Genomic DNA, 22,049 nt, shown 5'->3' with positions numbered 1-22,049 from the left:
AAATATACAGCAATTGCCTATGAAGTGGAGTGCACTGAATATTGTATTTTTCTCACCTCTTTTCGGGACTAAAGAGTGAACAGCAGAGAGAACATGACTGATTAATATTTTAGAGACTGGAGGTTTGGAGGAGGGGTGAAGTGACTTCGTGTGAGACGACCCCTTCGGTGGTGTTGCTTTCAAACTACAGTCCCTCCCTTCATGGCTTTACTTCACTAAATAATTGTTGAAGCCTCAGGAATGTCAGAGAGTTTGATTAAAGGAAACAGAAATTAGATAAAGCTCTCAAAATGTGTAGTGCAAATTTGTGCTGTGAAAAATGTGAAGGATTTCAGTTGATATCCTTTGACGCAAAACTAGTTTTTTTTTTCCAGACTGATGTAAAAACCCTGACTAAGCAAAGTTACGATGGAGACTGACTATTACATTTAGAATATCTATTTTGTCAGCATGTGCTTCATTGAGATCTTTTTATGAAAGTTTAGGACCTCAGAAGTCCTAAAGACAGAAACAAAAAATCCCGTCTTTAGATGGCGCTGTTGAGCAGCAATTGAACGCTTTGTGTGTGAAAGGGACTCTGTTTTCGCTTAGTTTATATATATATATATATATATATATATATATATATATATATATATATATATATATATATATTTATTTGACCCCAAATCCAACTTATCTTATGAGTTATGACTGTTATCGGATTATCTGGATTTAGTTTTATAGATATTTATTTGTTCTTTAAAGTTTATTAATATTTATTTTAGAAATGCTATAAATCATATTTTCTTTGTTTTGTTTTGTTTTTTTCTCTCTTTTTTTTAGTTTTTTTTTTTACGGCCTCTATGCCTTATTCTTAGTGAAAAGGGGTGTGGCCTATGTGCCTTATTCTTAGTAAAAAAGGGGTGTGGTCTCCATTATTTATTCTTAGTAAAAAGGGTGTGGCCTCTGTGTCTTTTTTATAGTAAAAGAAGTGTGGCTTCTGTACCCTATTCTTGGTAAAAAGGGGTGTGGCCTCTGTGTCTTTTTCTTAGTAAAAGAAATGTGGCTTCTGTGCCCTATTCTTAGTAAAAAGGGGTGTGGCCACCATGTCTTTTCCTTAGTAAAAAAGTGTGGCTTTTGTGACTTGTTCTTATTGATAGAGGAATGAACACTGCCTTATACTTAGTGTTGAAGGTGGGGCCTCTGTGCATGTCAGTCCATCACAGTCTCTATTAAAGTTACTGTATAAACACCAGAACATTTTGGACAGAAAGCTCAGCACGAACATTATGCTACAGCAACAAACATCAACAGAGCGTAAGAAAATGCTTCATGACGTCTCTAATGTATTATTACTGATCAGGTTACCCGTTTCAGTTCCATGATCACTACTGGTATCAGCAAATACCACAATTAGACCTGTACTCCTACAGGATCTGAATAAAATTTGTCGGTGGGTTTTATATTTGTGGATTTACGAGAGACCGAGCCTGTGCTTTTAGACCCTGTGTAAAACTTTAATCTCTATTGAACATTACTAGATAAACATTAAAAGTTTCACTGATCGTATAAAACACGTGTTATGTGCAGTTTTAGAAATGCTTTTAAATTTTCCTTTACATGTCAGTTACAATGTTAAGAAGGAACATTGTAGTAATTTTGGTGTAAAGAATTTATGATTCAATTTAAAATTTCTCAACAAAATGTTGTCAAGTGTGTTGTCCCACATACCCTGGCATTCTCTCATTTCCTGACTGTAATACAAAATGCTTTTTTTACCTCCCATTTTACCTACACTACCTTTTTTACTTTGACCCTTTAAACACTTGGTACTCTACAACACCCTGACTCCTCCTTGTTTGGTCCACATACTCACATAACTTCCTAGAACTTCCTAAATTATGCATTTTCATACTGCAGATATATTTGTGTGTATTCCGGTAACCAAAACGCTAAGAAGCTTTTGGGCATGACATCATTCAATGATGGTATTAGGGTTTTTGTGTGTTTCCTGCAATTAGGTTTTAAGAGCATTGCTGAGCTCCGAATTAACCATGTGTCTTAGTCAATATCAAAAGCCTTGAGCACTTGGCAGTGTTGAAGCCTACAATCGACAAACCCAGAGCTCGAACATTAATCGGACGGTTTGTTTTTATATCGCCGTGCTCACCGGATTAGCCTGGAGATCGACTTAACATGTGTGCTTTCTTTTCTACTTTTCACTAAAGACTTTAATTCGACCTTGACTGGCACACACTGTAGTGCTGTTCACAACCATTCTCGGGAATCAGTGGAAGGTTGCCTCAAGAATATTATTCCAAACAGCTTGAAGAATGGCAGCTCAAGTCCAGATTAGAGTTATATTTATTTAATTTGGCCTATTTTTCATTTTTAGTTCATTAATTTGCTGTATATAAATCAATCCATCATTCAGCATGTAAATGGTCTTCTTGCATATAATCTCAATTGCCCAAAACCATTCCAATGAAATGCATTTCTTTGTATATTTCATCTGTGTTGAAAGTTTTTAGTTCAAGGTCAGCCATGGTACAGCACATTTGGAGTTGCTGGAGGTTAAGAGATTCCATTAAGAGGCTAAAAATAGCAACTTGGGCTGGAGGTAATTGCTGTGGTTTGACCTCTTAGCATTCCAATCGATCCTGAATTTTAACCTCAAAACGACCACTTTTTGGAGAGATTTGATTGGGATTTGAACTGGGATAGGTTCAGGGAGTGCTACTGAGACCGTTTTTGACTCTGTGGTGGCCTCAGCCATCTTCGATGCTGTGGGCTGCTGGTGCAGCAGCATCTCTACTGCAGACAGGAAGAGACTGGACAAGCTGATCAGGAAGGCCAGCTCAGTCCTGGGGATTTCCCTGGACACTGTACAAGAGGCAGGAGAAAGGAGGATGGTGACTAAACTGTCATCATTACTGGAGAACGACTCTCACACCCTGTATGAAACAGTTTCATCTTTAAGCAGCTCCTTCAGTGACAGACTGTTACACTTTAAGTGTATGAAAGAGTGATACAGAAGGTCTTTTCTCCCTGCTGCTATTAGACTTTACAATCAGAGCTGTTCCCAAAATATACACTGTTATTGTATTTAAATGTTTAATAATAACAATAACAAAGTTTTTTAATGCAATAATGTGCAATAACAATAATTTTAAACCGTGCAATACTATGTGTACACCACATACACCATGTGTGCACCAAATACACCGCATGTGTGCCGCCTATCGGTGATTTTTAGTTGTGTCTCCTTTGGTTTGCATGGTGACGCATGTAGCCTATTTTATTCACCACATAAGAGAGAGAGAGAGAGTTATCCTATCTGGACTTGACACTGAGAACGAGTGAAGTGTAGCCCTCTTTTCAAGGACTGCTTGTCTAATCTCTACAACAGAGCTGATGTACCGTGTGTGTGTGTGTGTGTGTGTGTGTGTGTGTGTGTGTGTGTGTGTGTGTGCATTTTTCTGCACACTTATTTCCTTCGTGGAAGTGCCTTCTCCTCACGTGTTGCTGGGCTTTGCTCAGTTATCTTCTTCTATTTATATCCCCTTTCTATCAATGGCACTTCACTTCCTCTACTAAAAGTACAAGTCCCTCAAGTGACTGCAATTTCAAAAGAATCCGAGATCCTGCTTTACTTAAATCCTACAATTCATCTCAAACGTATTATTTCGCTACTGTGGCTATATAGCTATTAGTTTTTCTCAGCTGCTTTCAACAAACAAAATCATCAAATTGTTTAGTCGTGTTGTCAGTATGATGGTGACAGTTTTAGGATTTCCTGATGCTGAGATGTTTTGGGGGTTAAGACTATTCAGGTGAAACCAGTATCATATATTTTGATGAACATGAACAATAACAATTGATAATGTAGGAAACAGCAGATACTTGTACACAATCAATTAAATGAATGTACAAAAGCATTCACAATTTGATCAAAGCAACAAGAAATGGTCTTATGATGAGCACAAATAACTAAATAATGTGACGGTTGAACAAGTAGTTTTGAGAATTTCATTTCTGATCTGAGAAACGCTCCAAAGCAACTGAGAAAAACTGTAATTCATTAAAATGAGTCAAATTAACCTCTGCTTTTTTCAAGTAACAAATTTACATACATGGAAGTAACATGGAAGATCGCACTGCATTCCCAACCCTTGTACCCGAACCAAAGATCTTTTGGCTGAAAGAATCATTATAGATTCAATCAAGTATTATTATCTTCATATATAACAATAGTTTAGTGAATATTCTGTGTATTACAGTTTTTGTTTATGTTCATGTTGATCAAAATTTATTATACTGGTTTCACCTGAATGGTTTTAACCCCCAAAACATCTCAGCATCAATTCAAGTCAACAAATGCAAAAGGGTTAAACCAGTTGTCAGAATCTCTCATCTAAAATGTCTATTAAACTCTTTTTTTGTAAATGTAAATCCTGAATTTCCCTAATTGAGGTTAGTAAGAGGCATTAGATCAACCAATGAACAACTAGTTGTCTAAAATAGGTCAAAGGTTAATCTCGTGAACCTTCAATTGACGAGAGAAAGACAGAGCGAAACACAGAATTGTGAGAAAATGGAAACCAAGAAACCAACAAACACTAGAACAATACAGTAATAGTGTGAATCCTGTCCAGGCTCTTGCAATCAATATAAATCAAATATGCAATAAAATAAATAAATTTGTGCTGTTGAAATCCATACATGTCATAAAGAAGAAATTCAGCCTTGTGCATTTTCAATCATTGTGATCCAAACCATAGTTTACATCAGGAAATACTGAAATTGTGCACCGTCATACTGACAACACAACTAAATATTTTGACGATTTTGTTTGTGAACAATGACAAAAGGATTCATCATTCTGATGGCAATGAGATGTTCATTGACACAAATACTTACTTTGAGAGGTGAACTAAGGATTTTGAGAAAAGTACAGGCTTTTGCAAGAAATCCATTGTTTTGTGCTGTCTGTATTGTTTTGAGAATGCATTTACTGGTTTAAAAATATTAAGGATGATTCAAGAAAAGCTCCAAAACAACTGGGAAAATCTGTAATACACACCTTTTGAATTTCATGTTTTCCTTTTCTTTACCCATTTCTTGGTAATAACTTCACACATATAGTGTTTATTCAGATGTAGAGAGAGCTTCGCTGATCTTTTTGGCACTAACAGCTGTTGAGATACTGTATCTGTGCCTCTTGTTCTTTCAGTTTGCATCCTGAAGCTCTGTTACCTGTCACTAACAGCGTGCAGCTGATTACGAGGCCTGCGTAGTGCTGCACACACGGACAGCATATGTCAGTGGTGCTTAATGATTCTGTCATATAATACAAACAAGAAGAGACAACAACTACAAAATCAAGTAAACAACCATCCTCCCAACCATTTAATCAATCAATCGATTAACCAGTTATCAAGAAAGTCAAATTATTAGTCAATAGTGTCATTTTCTTCCTGATTTGTTAAAGGAGTATATGTTTATTTTCTCTGGTAAATCTAGCTAATGTCAGCTAACCTGACAGGATTTCTGAGAGGAACTTAAGTTCAATTCTTACATTTTTACTGTCATGTATCTAAATTGCACTAACCTGACAGGATATCTGAGAGGAATTTTACATATACATAAATCTTTTCTGCTATGGCATAACAAGCTAGCATGCTAAACTGACAGGATTCTTCAAATGTTTATAGCTCATGCCTATAAATCTTTGCTGTGACTAGCTAGCAAGCTAACCTGTGTGGATTTCAAAGTTATTTATGTATATATAATTTGTGTTAAAGAATTTCTGAGAGGAACGTAAGTCGGATATGAGAATCAGACTATTACTGTCTTAGTGGACCATTTAACATTTTAGCACATTGCAGTCACACCTGAATGCAGCTTGCCGGTTGCTGATGTACCTGAAACACATTGCTATTTTGGTTCATAAAACTAATATATAAAAACTTACTTTCCTCAGTGTGTATTTATATGGTTGACGCCACTAAACCCATTCTATTTACATCACCGCTTGGCCAAATTGATTCCACATTGCACACTGTTTATTTGAAGCGTCAACTTAGCAACCTACACCTACCTCCCACAGTTATCATTACGGTGCGTTTTTATTACTGTATCCTTTGCCATATTTGCTCATAATGTTACTTTTACGATCTAAATCCCACTTTGAGCCTAGAGGTTCTTATTTGGAAGGTAGATTTAGATTTGGATCACACCACAGTTTCGGGTGTTGATAGAATCGTTCTTCTATTACGGTTGGGTGGTCTGGAGGGCATCTTCATGTGGGTTTAATTATTCTATGCTTGACAAAGGTCACAGGAAATATAGCATTTATGTTCTGTTTTATAGCATCCTTTGTTGGCTTTGTTAGGTTATGTTTAGAGGGTAAGTACAGAGAAATGCAGTCAGCATCCAATGAGTAGTGCAAATAGCAAATAAAAAAATTAATGAAACAGTATGCTAAAAGGTGCATAAACAGAAGTATAGTCAAGTCTAGAAGCTTTTATTGTCATTTCAACCATATACAGCTGACACAGTACACAGTGTAATAAGACAGTGTTTCTCCAAAACCCTGGTGCTACATAAAACAACATAGAACTACATCACACAACATAAAGCTACATAACAGGACACAAAACTAAAGTAAGTGTCCTCACCACATAAAGTTCATCGTGTGCAACCGAGTGCTAACAGTGCAGACAAAAGACAGTGCAAACAGACAACACAAGACAGTGTGGGAGAGATACACAAAACACAAAATAGAAAGTAGCGCCGACCAGTAAACCTACTGTATAATGTTATACAGTACAATGTGCAAAATAGAACTGTATGAATGTATTCGTAAACATAAACACAATGTTGTGCAAAAACAGCAATAGCAACACAGCAGTTGAGAGGCACAGAACAGCATGTAAACAGTATAATATGATTAAATATACATATATTATGGTGGTGGAATGAATTGAGATGAGTAATGAGTGTGTGTTGAGTTCAGGTTGTACAGCTGAGTGTGTTTGTGTTTTTGTATGGTTCAGTTCTGTGTTGTGGAGCCTGATGACTTGAGGAATAAAAATGTTGCACAGTCTGGATGTGAGGCCCGAATGCTTCGGAACCTCCGCCGCAGTTCCCAAACCAGGCAGTGATGCAGCTGCTTAGGTTGCTCTAGAACATGGTCAGGATAGGGGAGAGAGATGAGCTTTCCTCAGCATTCTCAGGAAGTCGAGGCCATACAGGGCTTTCTTGGTGATGGAGCTGGTGTTGAGGCGAAGTTTTTTACCAGATGTACACCAAGGAATTTTGTGCTCTTGACGATCTCCAAGGAGGATCCATCCATGATCAGAGGAGAATGGCCGCTCTGTGCTCTCAACCACTATCTCTTTGGTTTTGTCAATGTTCAGAGAAAAGTTGTTGGCTTTACACCAGACTGTTAGCTTTTGCACCTCCTCTCTGTATGTTGACTTGTCAATCCTGCTGTTCCCACCACAGTCGTGTGATCGGCGAACTTGGTAATGTGGTATGAGCTGTGCATTGCTACACAGTCTTGAGTCAGCAGAGGGAACAGCAGCGGACTGAGCACACAGCCCCGAGGGGCCCCAGTGCTCAGTGTGGTAGTGCTGAAGATGCTGTTCCCGATCCAGACTGACTAAGGTCTCAAAAAGGGAGGTGTTCAGGCCCAGTAGGCTTAGCTTTTTAATCAGGAGCTGAGAGATGATAGTGTTGAATGCTGAACTGAAGTCATCAAACAGCATTCGTACGTATGTGTCCTTATTGTCCATGTGGGTGAGGGCTAGATAGAGGGTCATGGACATGGCATCGTCTGTGGAACGGTTTGGACGATACGCAAACTGCACAAGGTCCAGTAAAGGTTTAAGCTGGTTCTTAATGTGCCTCATGACGAGCCTCACAAAGCACTTCATTATAATGGGTGTGAGTGCGACGGGACGATAGTCATTGAGACAGGAGTCTATAGGCTTGTTTGGCATGGAGATGATGGCTGTTGTCTTGAGGCACATAGGAATAATGGCGCTGCTCAGAGAGATGTTGAAGATGTCACTAAAGACATCTGCTAGATGCTTTGCAGATACTTCGGCACTCTGCCAGGAACATTATCTGGTCTGTGGGTTAACTCTGCATCGAGTTTTAAATTGAATTAATAAGAATTATGATGCAATAGGTTGAGGTGGATGTAACAGCATGGTGCAGGGAGATGGTAGCCTAGTGATTAATGCATTGGACCCAAAGGTTGTGAGTACAAATCCCATCCACGCCAACCTGCCACTCCTGGGCCTCTGAGCATGGCCCTTAACCCCATAGCTGCTTATTTGTTTGATTAAGAAATGTAAGTTGCTCTAGATAAGGGCATCTGCCAAATGCCTTAAATGTAAATGTGCATGTATTATGACACGGTGGATGCATACAGTGGATTCAGATGTGCAAATGGCAATTTAATATATATTGTTATGGGGGAAAACATAATTACAGTAAAGAGCAAGTGTTTAGTTATTGGGTGGAGGCTGGCAGTTAGAGCTTGGAGTCTGACATCAGTATTAGCATGGCTTAATGGAAAATGGTTTTCTTAGCGGTCTAGAAGATATCCAGACAGTCCATGGTGGGAATAGGAGGCATTCTTGAAGCTAAATGTCAGTCATGTTGGGCAACTGTGTCTCAATAATTTGTTGTATATTTTGCTACCCACTGTAATGCATTCTGGTTATGCACCAGGCAGTTATTGTACCAAACTGTGATGCATTAAGTAAGGATGCTTCTTTTGGTACAGCTGTAGAAGTTCACTAGAAGCTCACAAAGGGGAGCTTTCTTTGGTCTTCCTAAAAAGTAATGATACTGTTGTGCTTGTTGTTTGCTGTTTAGTATTTAGCTGTTTACTGAACACTGAGTAGATTTTTGATGTGGTGTGCAACAAGTTTTCAATAATTGATATAATGTTTATATGCAGGATTTTGTAATTTAAGGATTTTATTTTTAACCAGTCCTGACTCATATTTTCATAAAACTTTGGTTCTTTTCTTGGAAGCGCATTGGTTTTCATGCTTATGTTTCTGTTCTCTAACATTCCCTCATGTGACAGTTTATTCATATTGTCAACTTTATTCGCCTTTTTGGCTTTTGGTAGAAACTGTTTGTTAAAGAATAGTTATGGGAGTTTTGATGAAATAGGGCTAAGTATTTATTTTGCTAATTTTATCATTTATAAGTAAATAATTTTGCACACTATATAGATTTTCTCCTAGTTAAATATTAAACTATATTTTATGTTGACTCATGACATATAATCCCATTTCCCATCCGGAGTTGTCACATTGCAAAATGTGGAAAACTTTAAGGGGGTAAAATCTTTTGCAAGGCTTTGGATCTGTACAGAAAAAATGGGTTATTTTGCATGTTTTGTTTTCATCTTTATTTGGGTCTTTGAGGAAAGGCATCATTTGAGACAGACTGTGTAACCAGACATGTATGTTGAATGACGATGATGATGGTGATGAAGCATATATGATTGATGCTGTTTAGAAATTTATATATTTGTTGAAGCAAATTCATTACCCTATGAATACGACTCCAATTTCTTATTGCATAGTCAATTTCGGAATCAGATCAGAGTCTCAAAAAGGATTTTGACATTCAAAGCAGCATTAACAACCTGAGGAGATTTTGTCTGCGACTGGATGATCACACTTGGGAAACATTTCTGGTTTGAGAAAGATCAATAGTATGGAAATAACCTGTCATATATATTATATATAATAAATGAATTAAAAGGTTTTGACACATTTTTTCCTGATGAGTGTGTATGCATGTGTTCACTTTTCCTTTTTTTTGTGTAAGGCACATTTACTAGCCCAGATTTTTCTTGAAAAGCCATACCAAGAATAAACTTTAAATGTTACGACATGTAATTGCTTTCAAATGAATGTTTTTTTTAAAGGTTAAAGCATGAGGGCATGATTTTTGGGCAACAATTCCTCAACTCAGCAGGGGTCATCTGATTCCACAGCAATCTAACCCCAAATAAATACAGTTTAGATACAATTTCAACTCCGTCAAATCTCCAGAGAAGGCTATCAAGGCAGGAACAAGCGATCTTTCATGTATTATACCAATATTGTTTCTTAATTTCAGTGAAAAGAAGAAGTACATTTAACACATGCTGTACATCCTAAACACATATTGTACATCATGTATAAATGTGTTAATATGGATTGTAAAGTGGAATGTTTTGTATTTTCACTCATATCAGAAAACTGTAACTATAATATAAGATTTGCGAGGCAACTGCAAAGAGCTGTTGCATCAAATCATCTTCATTAACATCTAGTCTGGTGTGTTCTTCTCAGCTGGAAGCAATATAGGCGATAATGCAGGACTCATGGACCCAATAATATACAGGCTGAATATGAATATTTTGCATATATATTCTATAAAATATATGAATATACAAGAATTTAACAAGAAGGAATGGGTGTGTATATGACATAGATATTGATATAAATCCAGATTTAAAGTGTTCCAGTGTGATTGTCGATGTGTCAATGTGCTGATATTGATACTGTGCCCGTCCACTGTTAGTACCAGTTGTGCAAATTAATTTCTGCAAAGGAAGGAAAAGTAAGTCCAGTAAGAGAAAGTAGAGATGCCAGGTTTTTTCCTGGTTTAAACGCCGAATGGCCTGCGGGAAAAAGTTGTCTACCATATCTTACTGTCAACTTTGTAGTAGGAATGTTTGGGAATGAACCATATATAGCTGGATAAAATAGGTGTCCCAGTACATTTGTCCATATAATTTATTATTTCCAGTAATATTACCAAGAATTTTTTTTACAGAAAAGCTATCAGCAAATAAAAGATTTTTATTACATTTTTTAATTACATTTACAGCATTTGACAGTTGCTTTTATCCTAAGAGACTTACAATTATCGCATTTATACAGCTTAGCAGTTGAGGATTAAGGACCTTGTTCAAGGGCTCAACAGTAGGAGCTTGGTGGTGCTGAATTCATGACTGAAGCATCCACTTCCAGTGTTTTTGAAGTGTACTAGAACCTTCAATCCTCAAATTAAAGTCCTTGTGGGTGCGAGCACAATTGGAACTATAGCTCTTTCAAATTCTAGTAAAAGGTTTACCAGACTGTTGGTGCTCTTGCTGGGTTTATTTTTTTCAAGACATGTAAAACTGCATATTTTAAATACAGCTAAACAGAGAGCTAAACATCTTCCTCCTTTCTTTGTCTGTGATTGACGATGAAAAGGGACAGTGTACATAGATTATGTATGCCCAATCATATGTGATATTGTCAGGATATGAACTTACAATCTTCCAACAACTGATTGACTGATTTCTGTTGTGCCGCTCAGCAGACCCTGTTCTGTTCGTGAGTTCAAAACAAGTAGCAGTCCGAAATAAGTAGCACATCTACTGTTTGTTAGTTGAGCCATCTAGACAGCTTTTTTGTTTGTTTGTATTTAAAATACTTACTTGCACACTTGTTTGTCACCTTGGTTAGCACTTGGGTATGTAGTGTCATTTTTCACAGCATTTACTGTCTCTCCATGTCCTTGCTTGTGCTCTGGTTTTTGTTCTTTGTTAATGTTTCTAGTTATTTTATGTTTTACGTTGAAAAACAAAAGAAGATTCTGCACTTGCATCTATAAGAAGTAACAATAAGAAGCTTTGGCCATTGTCATTTCCACTGTCATTTATTTACTTTCTGAACCAATTGTGAGTGAACCTTCTGTTCCATTTAAAAAAAAAAAAAAACAGGAAAAGAAAAAAGTACAGCATCATCCTCCATTTTTTTTTCCATCTTTTTCTTGAACTCAATTTCTTGTCCACACTACAATGCAATTCAAAGGTATCCACTTTTTCACTTTTCAAAAAACTTAATTTGTGATGAAGAGAAACATAGAAAAAGATGGATTTTCAAACAAATCCAAATTCTTGTGGATATAACCTAACTAAATATTTTGCATTAAATCTGAGCGTTCTAACGTATTGAAAGAAATGATCAGTCTGCCTGCAAGGCTACAGTTTTGCTGACTGAGAAGGCTGTTGCAGGTCTGAGGCTCATGGCTCATCAAGTTGACACGTCCTCTGCTTCACTAATAGCTCGCTAATCCTGCCCACGTCTGAGTGTACTGTATGTTTCCATCCGAACAGGCAAAAGTGAATCGGATTTAAATTCTGAGAAGTAAAGTCAAGATGACATCATCACCAAATGCCAGCCAAACACGCAGAGTCTCGAGGAGCCTGGGGAGAACACTCGCTTTATACGGTGTAAATTATTCCATAAGGGTTTGGCTGGTATATATATATATATATATATATATATATATATATATATATCATGGTGGTATATGGTTCCACCTTCCACTTGGGGATCCCCCACAGGTGCTCAATAGGGTTCAGGTCTGGAGACATACAGTACTCCATCATTTTCACCTTCAGCTTCCTTAGCAAGGCAGTTATCATCTTGGTGGTGTGTTTGGGGTCATTTTTATGTTGGAAAACTGCTGTCGGCTTGGTTTCTGAAATGGAGGGCATCAAGATTTGCTCCAGAATGTCACAGTACATGTTGGAATCCATGTTTCCCTCAATGAACTGCAGCTACCCAGTATCAGCAGAACTCATGCAGCCTCAGTCCATGATGCTACCACCACTATGTTGACTGTAGGCAAGACACAATTTTCTTGTTATTTCTCACCAGAGAGTCACCACACATGATGGACACCATCTGAGCCAAACGAGTTTATCATCAGACTTTTTTTTTTATCATCAGACTTCTCATCAGAAAGTCTTTACCATGAGGTGCCATGTTGAACATCCAGTAATCAGTATTAGATAAAGCACCAAATTTTAACTGCTCTAATACAAGATACACAAATTTGTCTGGTCCTGTCAAGCAGACAAAAACATGAACATGATGAATAGGACGTGTGGCTTTGCATGTTTACACAACCTACAGCTATCACTTAGGGTTTACTCACTTTTGTTGCCAGTTAGTTTAACAATAATGGGTGTATGTTTAGTTATTTTTAGAGGACAGTAAATGTCACTGTAGCATAAGTTTATGGGCAGGTAATCAACCAAGGTTATGCTTTTACACTTGTTGTTTATTTTTTACTTCAGGATTTTTAGGAATTGGTAGTGATGATTTCCACTGAATTACAGTACACACTGGGCTTGGTGGTGGTGCAGCGGGTCGCTTTGCTGCCTCAAGTGTCCCGCCTTCCATCCTGTCTTTTGATGGCCTGTTTAGAATTTTGTTTGTATTATTGTGTATTGGATTTCCTCCAGGGTTTGCCTTTTTTCCCCCAATGTCTGAAAATATCCCAGGATTTTGCAACAATGGACTGGAATCTCATCAAAGGGTGTATTTTTGCCTCATGCCAGGTCTTCCCAGGAGAGGTTTCATATCCACCATGATGAGTATTGAAAAATGTGTCAAATGTGTTCACCGAAAACATGACGTGAAGGAGCATCATACCAATAAATCGAACCGCTTTTAAAAAATTTGGATTATGCACAGTAAGCTGTTTTAGGATTCCAGAGCAATTTATCAACATTGCAAGGGAACCGTGATGAACTCGGATGAGATCGGATCAAGATTTAACACCTTTGAATAAATGACAGATTAGCACCCAGGGGCAGAAAATTCCTCTCAAGAGATTTTCGGGATCTGAACAGATACACTAGTGTTTCAGTCTTCTTTCTTTCTAATTCATGGAGAGCAGGTGTTGCAAAACTCCAGTACTGCACATGTACAGAAAACAAAACCAGCTGAGGAGCTCCGAGCTCAATTTAGCAGGCTGTGGAGATTTTTGTAGAGGTCAACACTGTGTGAAAAAGTGTGTGGCTTCCCAGCACTGCTTCTGTGTGTTTGTTTGTGTGTGTGTGTGTGTGTGTGTGTGTGTGTGAGAGACAGAGAGAGAGAGAGAGAAAGAGAGAGAGAGACTTAAGTGTCTAGGGGCAGTCCACTGACTTGCACCAGCTGTTGAGGCAGCACGCAAATGCGCCGAGTCACACTCCTACTCGAGAAGGTTGTGTGTGTGTATGTGTGTGTATGTGTGTGTGTGTGTGTAAGAGACAGAGAGAGATAGACGGTGCGTCACTGTGGAAGCACTGCACAGCTCTTCCAGTCCTGTCTGCATTTGGACAAGTCACGCAGAGACAACAGAAGAAGAAGATGCCAGCAATTTTGGTCTCCCCCAAGATGAAGTCAGGATTGCCCAAGCCTGTGCACAGTGCTCTGCCCATTCCTCAGGCTCACATTCAGACACGGGCGATTCAGAGCAGTGGCGCGAAGCTCATGCAACACTCTAGTCTGAGGAGAAGCAGCCAGACCAGCACCAGCGCTCCACAGAGGAAGAGTCTCCACACGAGCAATGAAACGTCTACAGATCCACAGGTTTGCACAAAGTCGTCTTCCTGCTTTAGACCTTTTATTTGGCTGCAAATGATAAAAGATTTAGATGCTTTAACATTGAAAGGCATCACTGCTCCTTGCTTCTCAAAAAGTCTGGAAAAGCGCAAAGGTAAAGAGTCGTAAATGTGGTAATGGAAGCTTAAAGTCAGCAGCGTGTGCCGATTAAATCACACCTGCAGGTACTTGAGGCTTTGGTTAAGCGCTGTAAAGTTTTTTATGAGGCTCTTTGGCTTTTGTGTGTGTGTGTGTGTGTGTGTGTGTGTGTGTGTGTGTGTGTGTGTGTGTGTGTGTATATTGTTATATAATTTAGGGATGTAAGATTCGCGCATCCGTGCATCGGCTCAAAAGTTGACGATGTGATGCAACGATTTGAAAAAAGTGTGCATCGGATGCAAGTTGGCATTTCTATAACAATGCATGGTTTTTAACATATTTGCATTGGTAAAATAGGATTTTTATTTATATATCATTATTAGTAGGTATGCTGTACTTTTATTATTTAGAAAAGTGACCAATAATTTGTGAGCAATATTTTGTATGTAGATTGATTTCTCCTCGCTAAACTGTTTCTCGAGCGCGTTCTCTCAGCAGCACGGCTGCTACACGAATATGACGTATCGCAACACTACGGAGACCGAGGCGTGTCCACGGAGAGTCACATAGAATACAGATTAACATGGCAGAGGTAGAGCTGTGTCTTCCTGGAGACAGAACAGGAAAAGTCAGTTGTTTTTTTTTTTCCTTTTTTTTTTGCCAATACAAAGACCTGTTTATGAAAGGACCATGTGTTAAAAGGCATATAAGTAAATTTATGATTTGCTGTCTTTTTAAACCAAATAAATAAAAGTGGACTTTTTATGCCATATTGAATTGCATAGCATAATTTTTTCCACTGCATCGTATTACATTGAATCGCATTGTGTTGGATCAAATCAAGATCGGATCACACTGCGGTCACACTGAATCGTATCGCATCAGTAGCTGCTTTATATGTTCCTTATTGTATCGTATCGTTTACATTAAGATGCGAATCGCAGCATCCTCAGTTGTGAAGATTCACATTCCTAATATATATATTAGGGGTGTAACGGTACACAAAATTCACGTTTCAGTAAGTACCTTGGTTTTTAAGTCACGGTTTGGTTCCATTTTGGTACAGTTATGGGGGAAAAAAACAAAATATAAACACTTCATCAACATTTGAATAAATGCCTGCTTGGTTAAATAATATATAAAATATAAAATATTATATATTAAAATATTTAAATAAAATGAAATAGAATAAATCAGTAATCAATTAAATCAGCATGAAATAAATTAATTAAATACAATTAAATAAATGAAAAAAAATAGCATATTTTAACAAATTTCTATTCCCTTAATGTATCATTTATTCACTCGCTCGATATGTGGAATTGTCAGGATTTTCAAGTTCATGTTTAAGTTTATTTCTAATACGCTTTTCACAATGGCCATTATCTCAAAGCTTTTTTTACAGAATTAAATACATTACAAAAAATATACATTTTAACATCATAAATTAGTCCCTATAAGAACCTTCCCTATGGAACCAAACTTAAAAGGGAACCCATCATCTAGGTGACACCGCATGTCCATTCATTACAGTATAACCTCATTGTCAAGGTTAACACCTGTTCAATAAATTCTACTTAAAAGCAAAAGTCTTTATGGTAATTGCAGCCCCAAGCCAGTGTAGCAAACTGTTTATAGTCAAACTATTCACAGTTAAAACTAATGACAGTTCACAGCAAAGTCATGGATCTTTAAACTGTTCAACCTTGGCTGCAGCAAGTGGTTTTAAATTGATGCGAACTACTGTGTATCCAGAAGTAAAGCGTAACGATGAATTGGGCAGGTCTGGAATGAAGAAAGGGGGACGATCTTTGGTTTTGCAGACGTTACTTGAGATTAAGTAAAAAGGTCTAAAGGTGGTTGCAAAATTTCTGTGAGATCAAACTTGCCTAAAGAAATAATAAAGCACACTGTAATAGAAAATCTTCATTATTAACTTCCTTCTATTCCTTTACTTCAATCTGCGATTGCCTATTTAGAAGTCATGACCAGCTGGTAAATTACTCAATACAATATACACAGTATACAAGTGAAATATGAGCCTTGTGTCAAATGAAGTGGTGCAATATATTGTACAGTTAAACTCTAATAATAACTACCATAATTGTACATATAAATTGTGTTTGTTTTTACATCTATTGCTGTAAATTTGTAGCACCCCCTTAGAGCTTCACTTGTAAAATAAATAAAAAATGGCTCAAGAATTGAAAAATACTATCGCACATTTAAGTGTTAGTTGGTAAGCTTGTTACTGCAGTATGTGCGATTGTTTTCTGGAACCCCCATTATCATGATCACCTTAAACCCATGTGCAGATGACTTTACTTCCTTTACTTTACTTCCTTTACAATTTACTTCCTTTACTTTACTTGCAGATTGAGTTGCGTTCACAGAAATATACAGGATTTGCGCCTGAGTTCCAGTGCAGCCGTGAATGTGCTATCAGTGTTTCATACGAACCCAGGCTCTGTGTGAAAGCCCCATGAATCAGACAAAACAAGATAAGTTCTTGTAACATTAATAATTCATAGCAGGTTTTGGTTTAGATAAACATCTCTAAAACTACAACCAGATCTGGTTTATTTTGATGTAGTTTATTTTTTTCGGGTGACAAACATTTCAAACATTTCTTCTCGTGGTATTTATCATTGTTATACTAGACTTTAGTCACACCTCTATGTGCAGTATAATGATTGGTCTAATTTGGGTTTAAAAAAGCAGTGCTGAAAAAATAAACCCAGATTTAAATAAACCCAGATTTATCAGATCACAATCATCACTATCATCATGATGTTTAATGAGGCTTATTTCTGCCTCATCAAGCCACTTGATTTTGAAAGTTTGCTTGTGCTGGATGACTATTTTAGTGGCAGCTGAATAATTTTAGTAGAAAATGTTTTTTTAGGACCAGAAAAGGCGGCCCTGCTCAGATGTGATGTTCTGTCTCATTGCACACCGAGTCTGCAGCTGTTTTGAGTGTGTGAGTGCATGTGTGTTTATTTTGACCCAACGAGGAACCTCGTTCTTTATGTGGTAAGGAGGATGAAACACTACACCGCTTGCCTTGTCATTATAGTATTACAAAACTCACAAGCACACATGGTAGTGGAGGATTTACTACAGCGGCCCGCCAAACTGCAGATGGGCACCGGGCCATTTGGGATCGGGAGTAGTACATGCCACTGGGGCTGGCATATGGAGCCAAATGTCAACTTATGAACATTTTGAGCACACTAGATATAGAACATGGATTTCATTTATTTGTTTCTTATTGTAAGGCTTTAATATGTATATTATAAGATAATGCAGTTCCATTTATAATGGCACCCTTGGTGAATATGAGCGAAGAAGGCTGTGAAAGGATGTGAACTGTCTTTATTGTCTGATCATTTCTTCATGAACTGAATAAGTGACACACATGTTTTTAACAGATCTATTTTTGATAAAAGTGTTATGTTTGCAATTGTTTGATAGCCATAAGAGCAAGTTATTTTACAAAATGAAACAATTTTGCAGTTTTCTACATTCATATTTATCAAGGGTGCCAATGTTAGTGCACAGTAAAAAAAAACCAAATCTGCACATTCAGTTAGACCTAAACAATGTGCACTGTATTAAAAAAGGGAAGAGGAGTAACACAGATATGTTAGTTGAAGCGCTGCAGTGGCTGAGCTGCATTACTGGAAGGCCTAGAATAGGCTGTCTACAGGAATACTGAGTTTTGTAGATGTTGTAAATTAAATGAGCTGTGATGTGAACATTTTAAATAATTTACAGTTGATTAACGGCATGAAGAGTTATTGAAGCTTTTGTAAATCTGACACGAATGTCTGATGTAGGTGAGGAGAACTGGGGTACAGCCAGTGTTCCAATTCGACTCGAAGGTGTGCAATTGGGTTCAGTTCTATAGCAGGCCACACAAGATCTTTTTCTGAAAACTACATCTTCATGGTGTTGTAGTTGGCACAGGGGTATTGTTCTGTTCTGCTGGAACAGGGTTGGGTCTTCTAGTTCAAGTGAAAGGAAAATTGAATGCTTCTACATCCAAAGACATCGTATACAAATGTGTGCCTTTAATTCTGTGGTAACAGTTTGGTGTATATATATATATATATATATATATATATATATATATATATATATATATATATATATATATACACACAGTATATAAATTTTTTTCCCCATCAGTGAGCAGTGACATTAAAAAATCCAAATAAAGGCAACTTCTGTGTTTTCTGTTTCCCGTAAAGCTTTACTCATCTCGGATGTGTTGAGTAAAAGGTCTCAGTGGAACAAAAAAGTGGGCGTTTTTTAATCTTCAGGCCTCTATACTGTGGGATTTGACTGGTTCAAAACTAAGGCAGAAGTCAAAGAACTGTTCTTGAGATTTACTTTTTTAAATCAGGTCATTTACACTATATGAACAAAAGTTTGTGGACATCTGAACATTATATTTTAAATGCTTTTTGAACATCCCATTCCACATGTTTTTGCTCTTATAATAACCTCCATTTTTCTAGGAAGAATTTCCACTAGATTTTGGATTGTGCTTGTGGGGATTTGAGCTCATTCAGGGACAAGGATGTTAGCAAAGTCAGGCACAGATGTAAGTGAGGTGAGGAGGCCTGAAGTGCAGTCAGTGTTCACCTTCATCCCAAAGGTGTTTAATAGGGTTTAGAGCTCTATCGCAGGCCTCTCAAGATCTTCCACTGTAAAGCATAGTTTCATGGATAAGTTGTGCACAGGGGCAGTGTCATGCTGGAACAGGTTTGGGTTTCCTAGTTCAAGTGAAAGGGAAAATGAATTGTACTGCATCCTAAGACACCTTATACATTTCTGTACCTCTGACTGTATCTGCGTTGGATTTACTTTAAGATAAAAATGTAACTAAAAGATGAGAAATAAAGACGAAACCGAATGTCTATAAAAAATATATATACCATGTTATCCAGAACTGTGGGAATTTTATGATATAAAATAAATTCTTGATGTATCATTAGACCAGTGAAAACCTGTCACCACATGGCCTTTTATTTTTCATTTGTTCTCACTCACACACACACACACACACACACACAGATATATATATGTGTATATATATATATATATATATATATATATATATATATATATATATATATATATATATATATATATATGTGTATATATATATTGAAGTTTTGCACTTTTGTCCCCTTTTATCCTGGCATGAGTAGCTGGAAAACTTGAGGCTGTTAAAAAAAGTGGTGTAGAGTTTGGTTTTAGTAGGAGACAGCTTTTAAGCTCAATGCTACACTTTTTTTCCCCTTTCAGCAGTCTGCTTGCCCTTAAAATACAGGCAATAATTTGTTAAATATCATTTGAGTTCTTGAAATAAAATAAACGGGGCGTTTGTTAGGGCTGCTTTCATTAATCACACACTTGTAAAGATACAACCTGCTTCTGCTCTGACCACCATTTCTTTTGCTAAGGTGTTCATTCGCAGAGCTTACGTTTACAGGTTTTAATTCATGTGTTCATTGGCCTCTGGCCATATAAATGCCACACACATCCACACACACATACACACACACAGCCACAACCTACCACAGGCCCGAGGCATGGATCTGGAGATTATTAGAAGCACCGCAGGGGAGAGTCGATGCCAGGCCATTGGTTTTTCTTTCAGAGGTTAGGTGGAGTAGTGCTTAGAGCTCAGAAATACACAGAGACAGATAAGTGTGTATACATACTGTATAAATATGTAAAGTCTTATTAGATGAATTAGATAACCCATGAGTGATATAATAATCCCTGAAAGGCATGGATGTAGGATCAAATCCTATTGATTCTAATTCTGGGGGGTTGAGGTTTAAATTTACGTCATTTATTTGAATCTGTTATTTATACTTTTCTTGGAATCTAAATATAAACGGCTTACCAAGTCATACATTTTATACATGCATTCTAGATTATATTTCAAAGATCTTAGCATTTTTCCACACAAGTTTTCCACACACCCTCCCCATTACAGTTTGGTGTGCTGATTAAAGATGAAATAAAACCAGGCCTTGTTTTTCTGTTCTGTCTCCAGGAAGATGCAGCTCTACCTCTGCCATGTTAATCTGTATTCTATGTCACTCTCAGGACACCCCTCGTTCTCCGTAGTGTTGCGATACGTCACATTCGCGTACTGTAGCAGCGAGAACGCGCTTGAGAAAGTTTATCGAGGAGAAATCAATCTACATATCAAATGTTGGTCACAAATTATTGGTCACTTTCTAAATAATAAAAGTATAGCACATCAACACATTACCTATAAATAAATCAGGTTAAATCTATGTAAATATGTTTAAAATATTGCGATGCTTCGCAATACAAATGCCAACTTATATCTGAAGCACAGTTTTTTTAAATCGATGCATCACATCGTAAAATGTTTTGCCGACGCACCGAAGCGAATCTGTGAAAGCATTCGAAACAGGCACACATTATCCAGGTGCTGAGCCTACACTGAAACCTGAATACTGAAGCCTGATTATTGAGTTTTGACTTGCAAGTAGGTGTAGAAAGTCTGTATAAATACAACATAGGAATGCATGTATTAGCAGGGAGAAAACTGGAATACTCTGAGGAAACCCCAATCCCAGGAAGAACATCGAAGCTCAATGTAGACAAGGTGGAAGTGGGATACGTCAAGCCAGTTTTCTTACTTGTGGACCAGAGTGTGACTTTGTGTTATTTTGGTGGTGAAAAATGCACGTGTGTGTGTGTGTGTGTGTGTGTGTGTGTGTGTGTGTGTGTGTGTGTGTGTGTGTGTGTGTGTTTGTGAATGATGTCATGTACTTTTAAAAAAAATTTACTTATTGACTAACACTACAAGAACGTTCATAATAATATCAGTCTTTTACAGTAAGCAGAGTTGGTTGCATTTTCTTTTCTTTTTTTCATTTCCTTTCATCCCAAGCACTTGTGAGCTTCCTGTGTCATTCCGTCAGTCTAGAAGAGAGAGAGTATTACTCATGTCTGGCTAATTTTTTTTTTTTCTCAAATGGACAGATTTACACAGACTGGGCAAACCACTACCTGGCAAAGTCGGGTCATAAGCGTTTGATCAGAGACCTTCAGCAGGATGTAGCTGATGGAGTTCTTCTGGCTGAGCTCATCCAGGTTGTAGGTAAAGAAATGGTCTGAAATTTTTTGTTGCTGTTGATCATGATAAACTACCCTTTAAAGAACAATGTATCCGAGAGTCAGTTGTTTGCTCTGATAAGGTTGTGATGCCACATTCATCCTGTCTATTATTTTATTTAATGTAACTAACAGAAAGCGGCTTAATTTGGGTGAAATCCCGTCTGCTTCGGTTTATTTATGAACTGTTTGGTTTTGGTTTAATTCTGAGCACTTAAATGGAGAGTCTGGTTTGGAAGCACTACAATCAGCAATCTTAGGCTTTTTATGACAGTTTGACGTTTGGTCTGATTTATAAAGCACTTTTTTACACTTAAAGTGTGGCTCAAAGTGTTTTATACG

At 37.4% G+C, this 22,049-nt stretch overlaps 1 protein-coding gene across 5 annotated transcripts in view; it reads left to right on the top strand.

Moving 5' to 3' along the window:
* Positions 1-22,049, top strand: part of nav2b (neuron navigator 2b) — a 155,653-nt gene that overhangs the window by 32,018 nt on the left and 101,586 nt on the right. For 3 of the 5 annotated variants that reach the window (XM_046849224.1, XM_046849223.1, XM_046849222.1), the window contains exon 3: positions 21,576-21,693. In XM_046849224.1, the coding sequence (XP_046705180.1) occupies positions 21,576-21,693 (118 nt within the window). Of the gene's footprint in view, positions 1-14,011; positions 14,424-21,575; positions 21,694-22,049 lie in introns of those variants that run through there. The other 2 variants (XM_046849221.1, XM_046849220.1) reach the window with 1 other exon arrangement.

Source organism: Silurus meridionalis, chromosome 5 (genome assembly GCF_014805685.1).
Source record: "Silurus meridionalis isolate SWU-2019-XX chromosome 5, ASM1480568v1, whole genome shotgun sequence".
Lineage (NCBI taxonomy): Eukaryota > Metazoa > Chordata > Actinopteri > Siluriformes > Siluridae > Silurus > Silurus meridionalis.
This window is presented reverse-complemented; position numbering and strand designations above follow the sequence as displayed.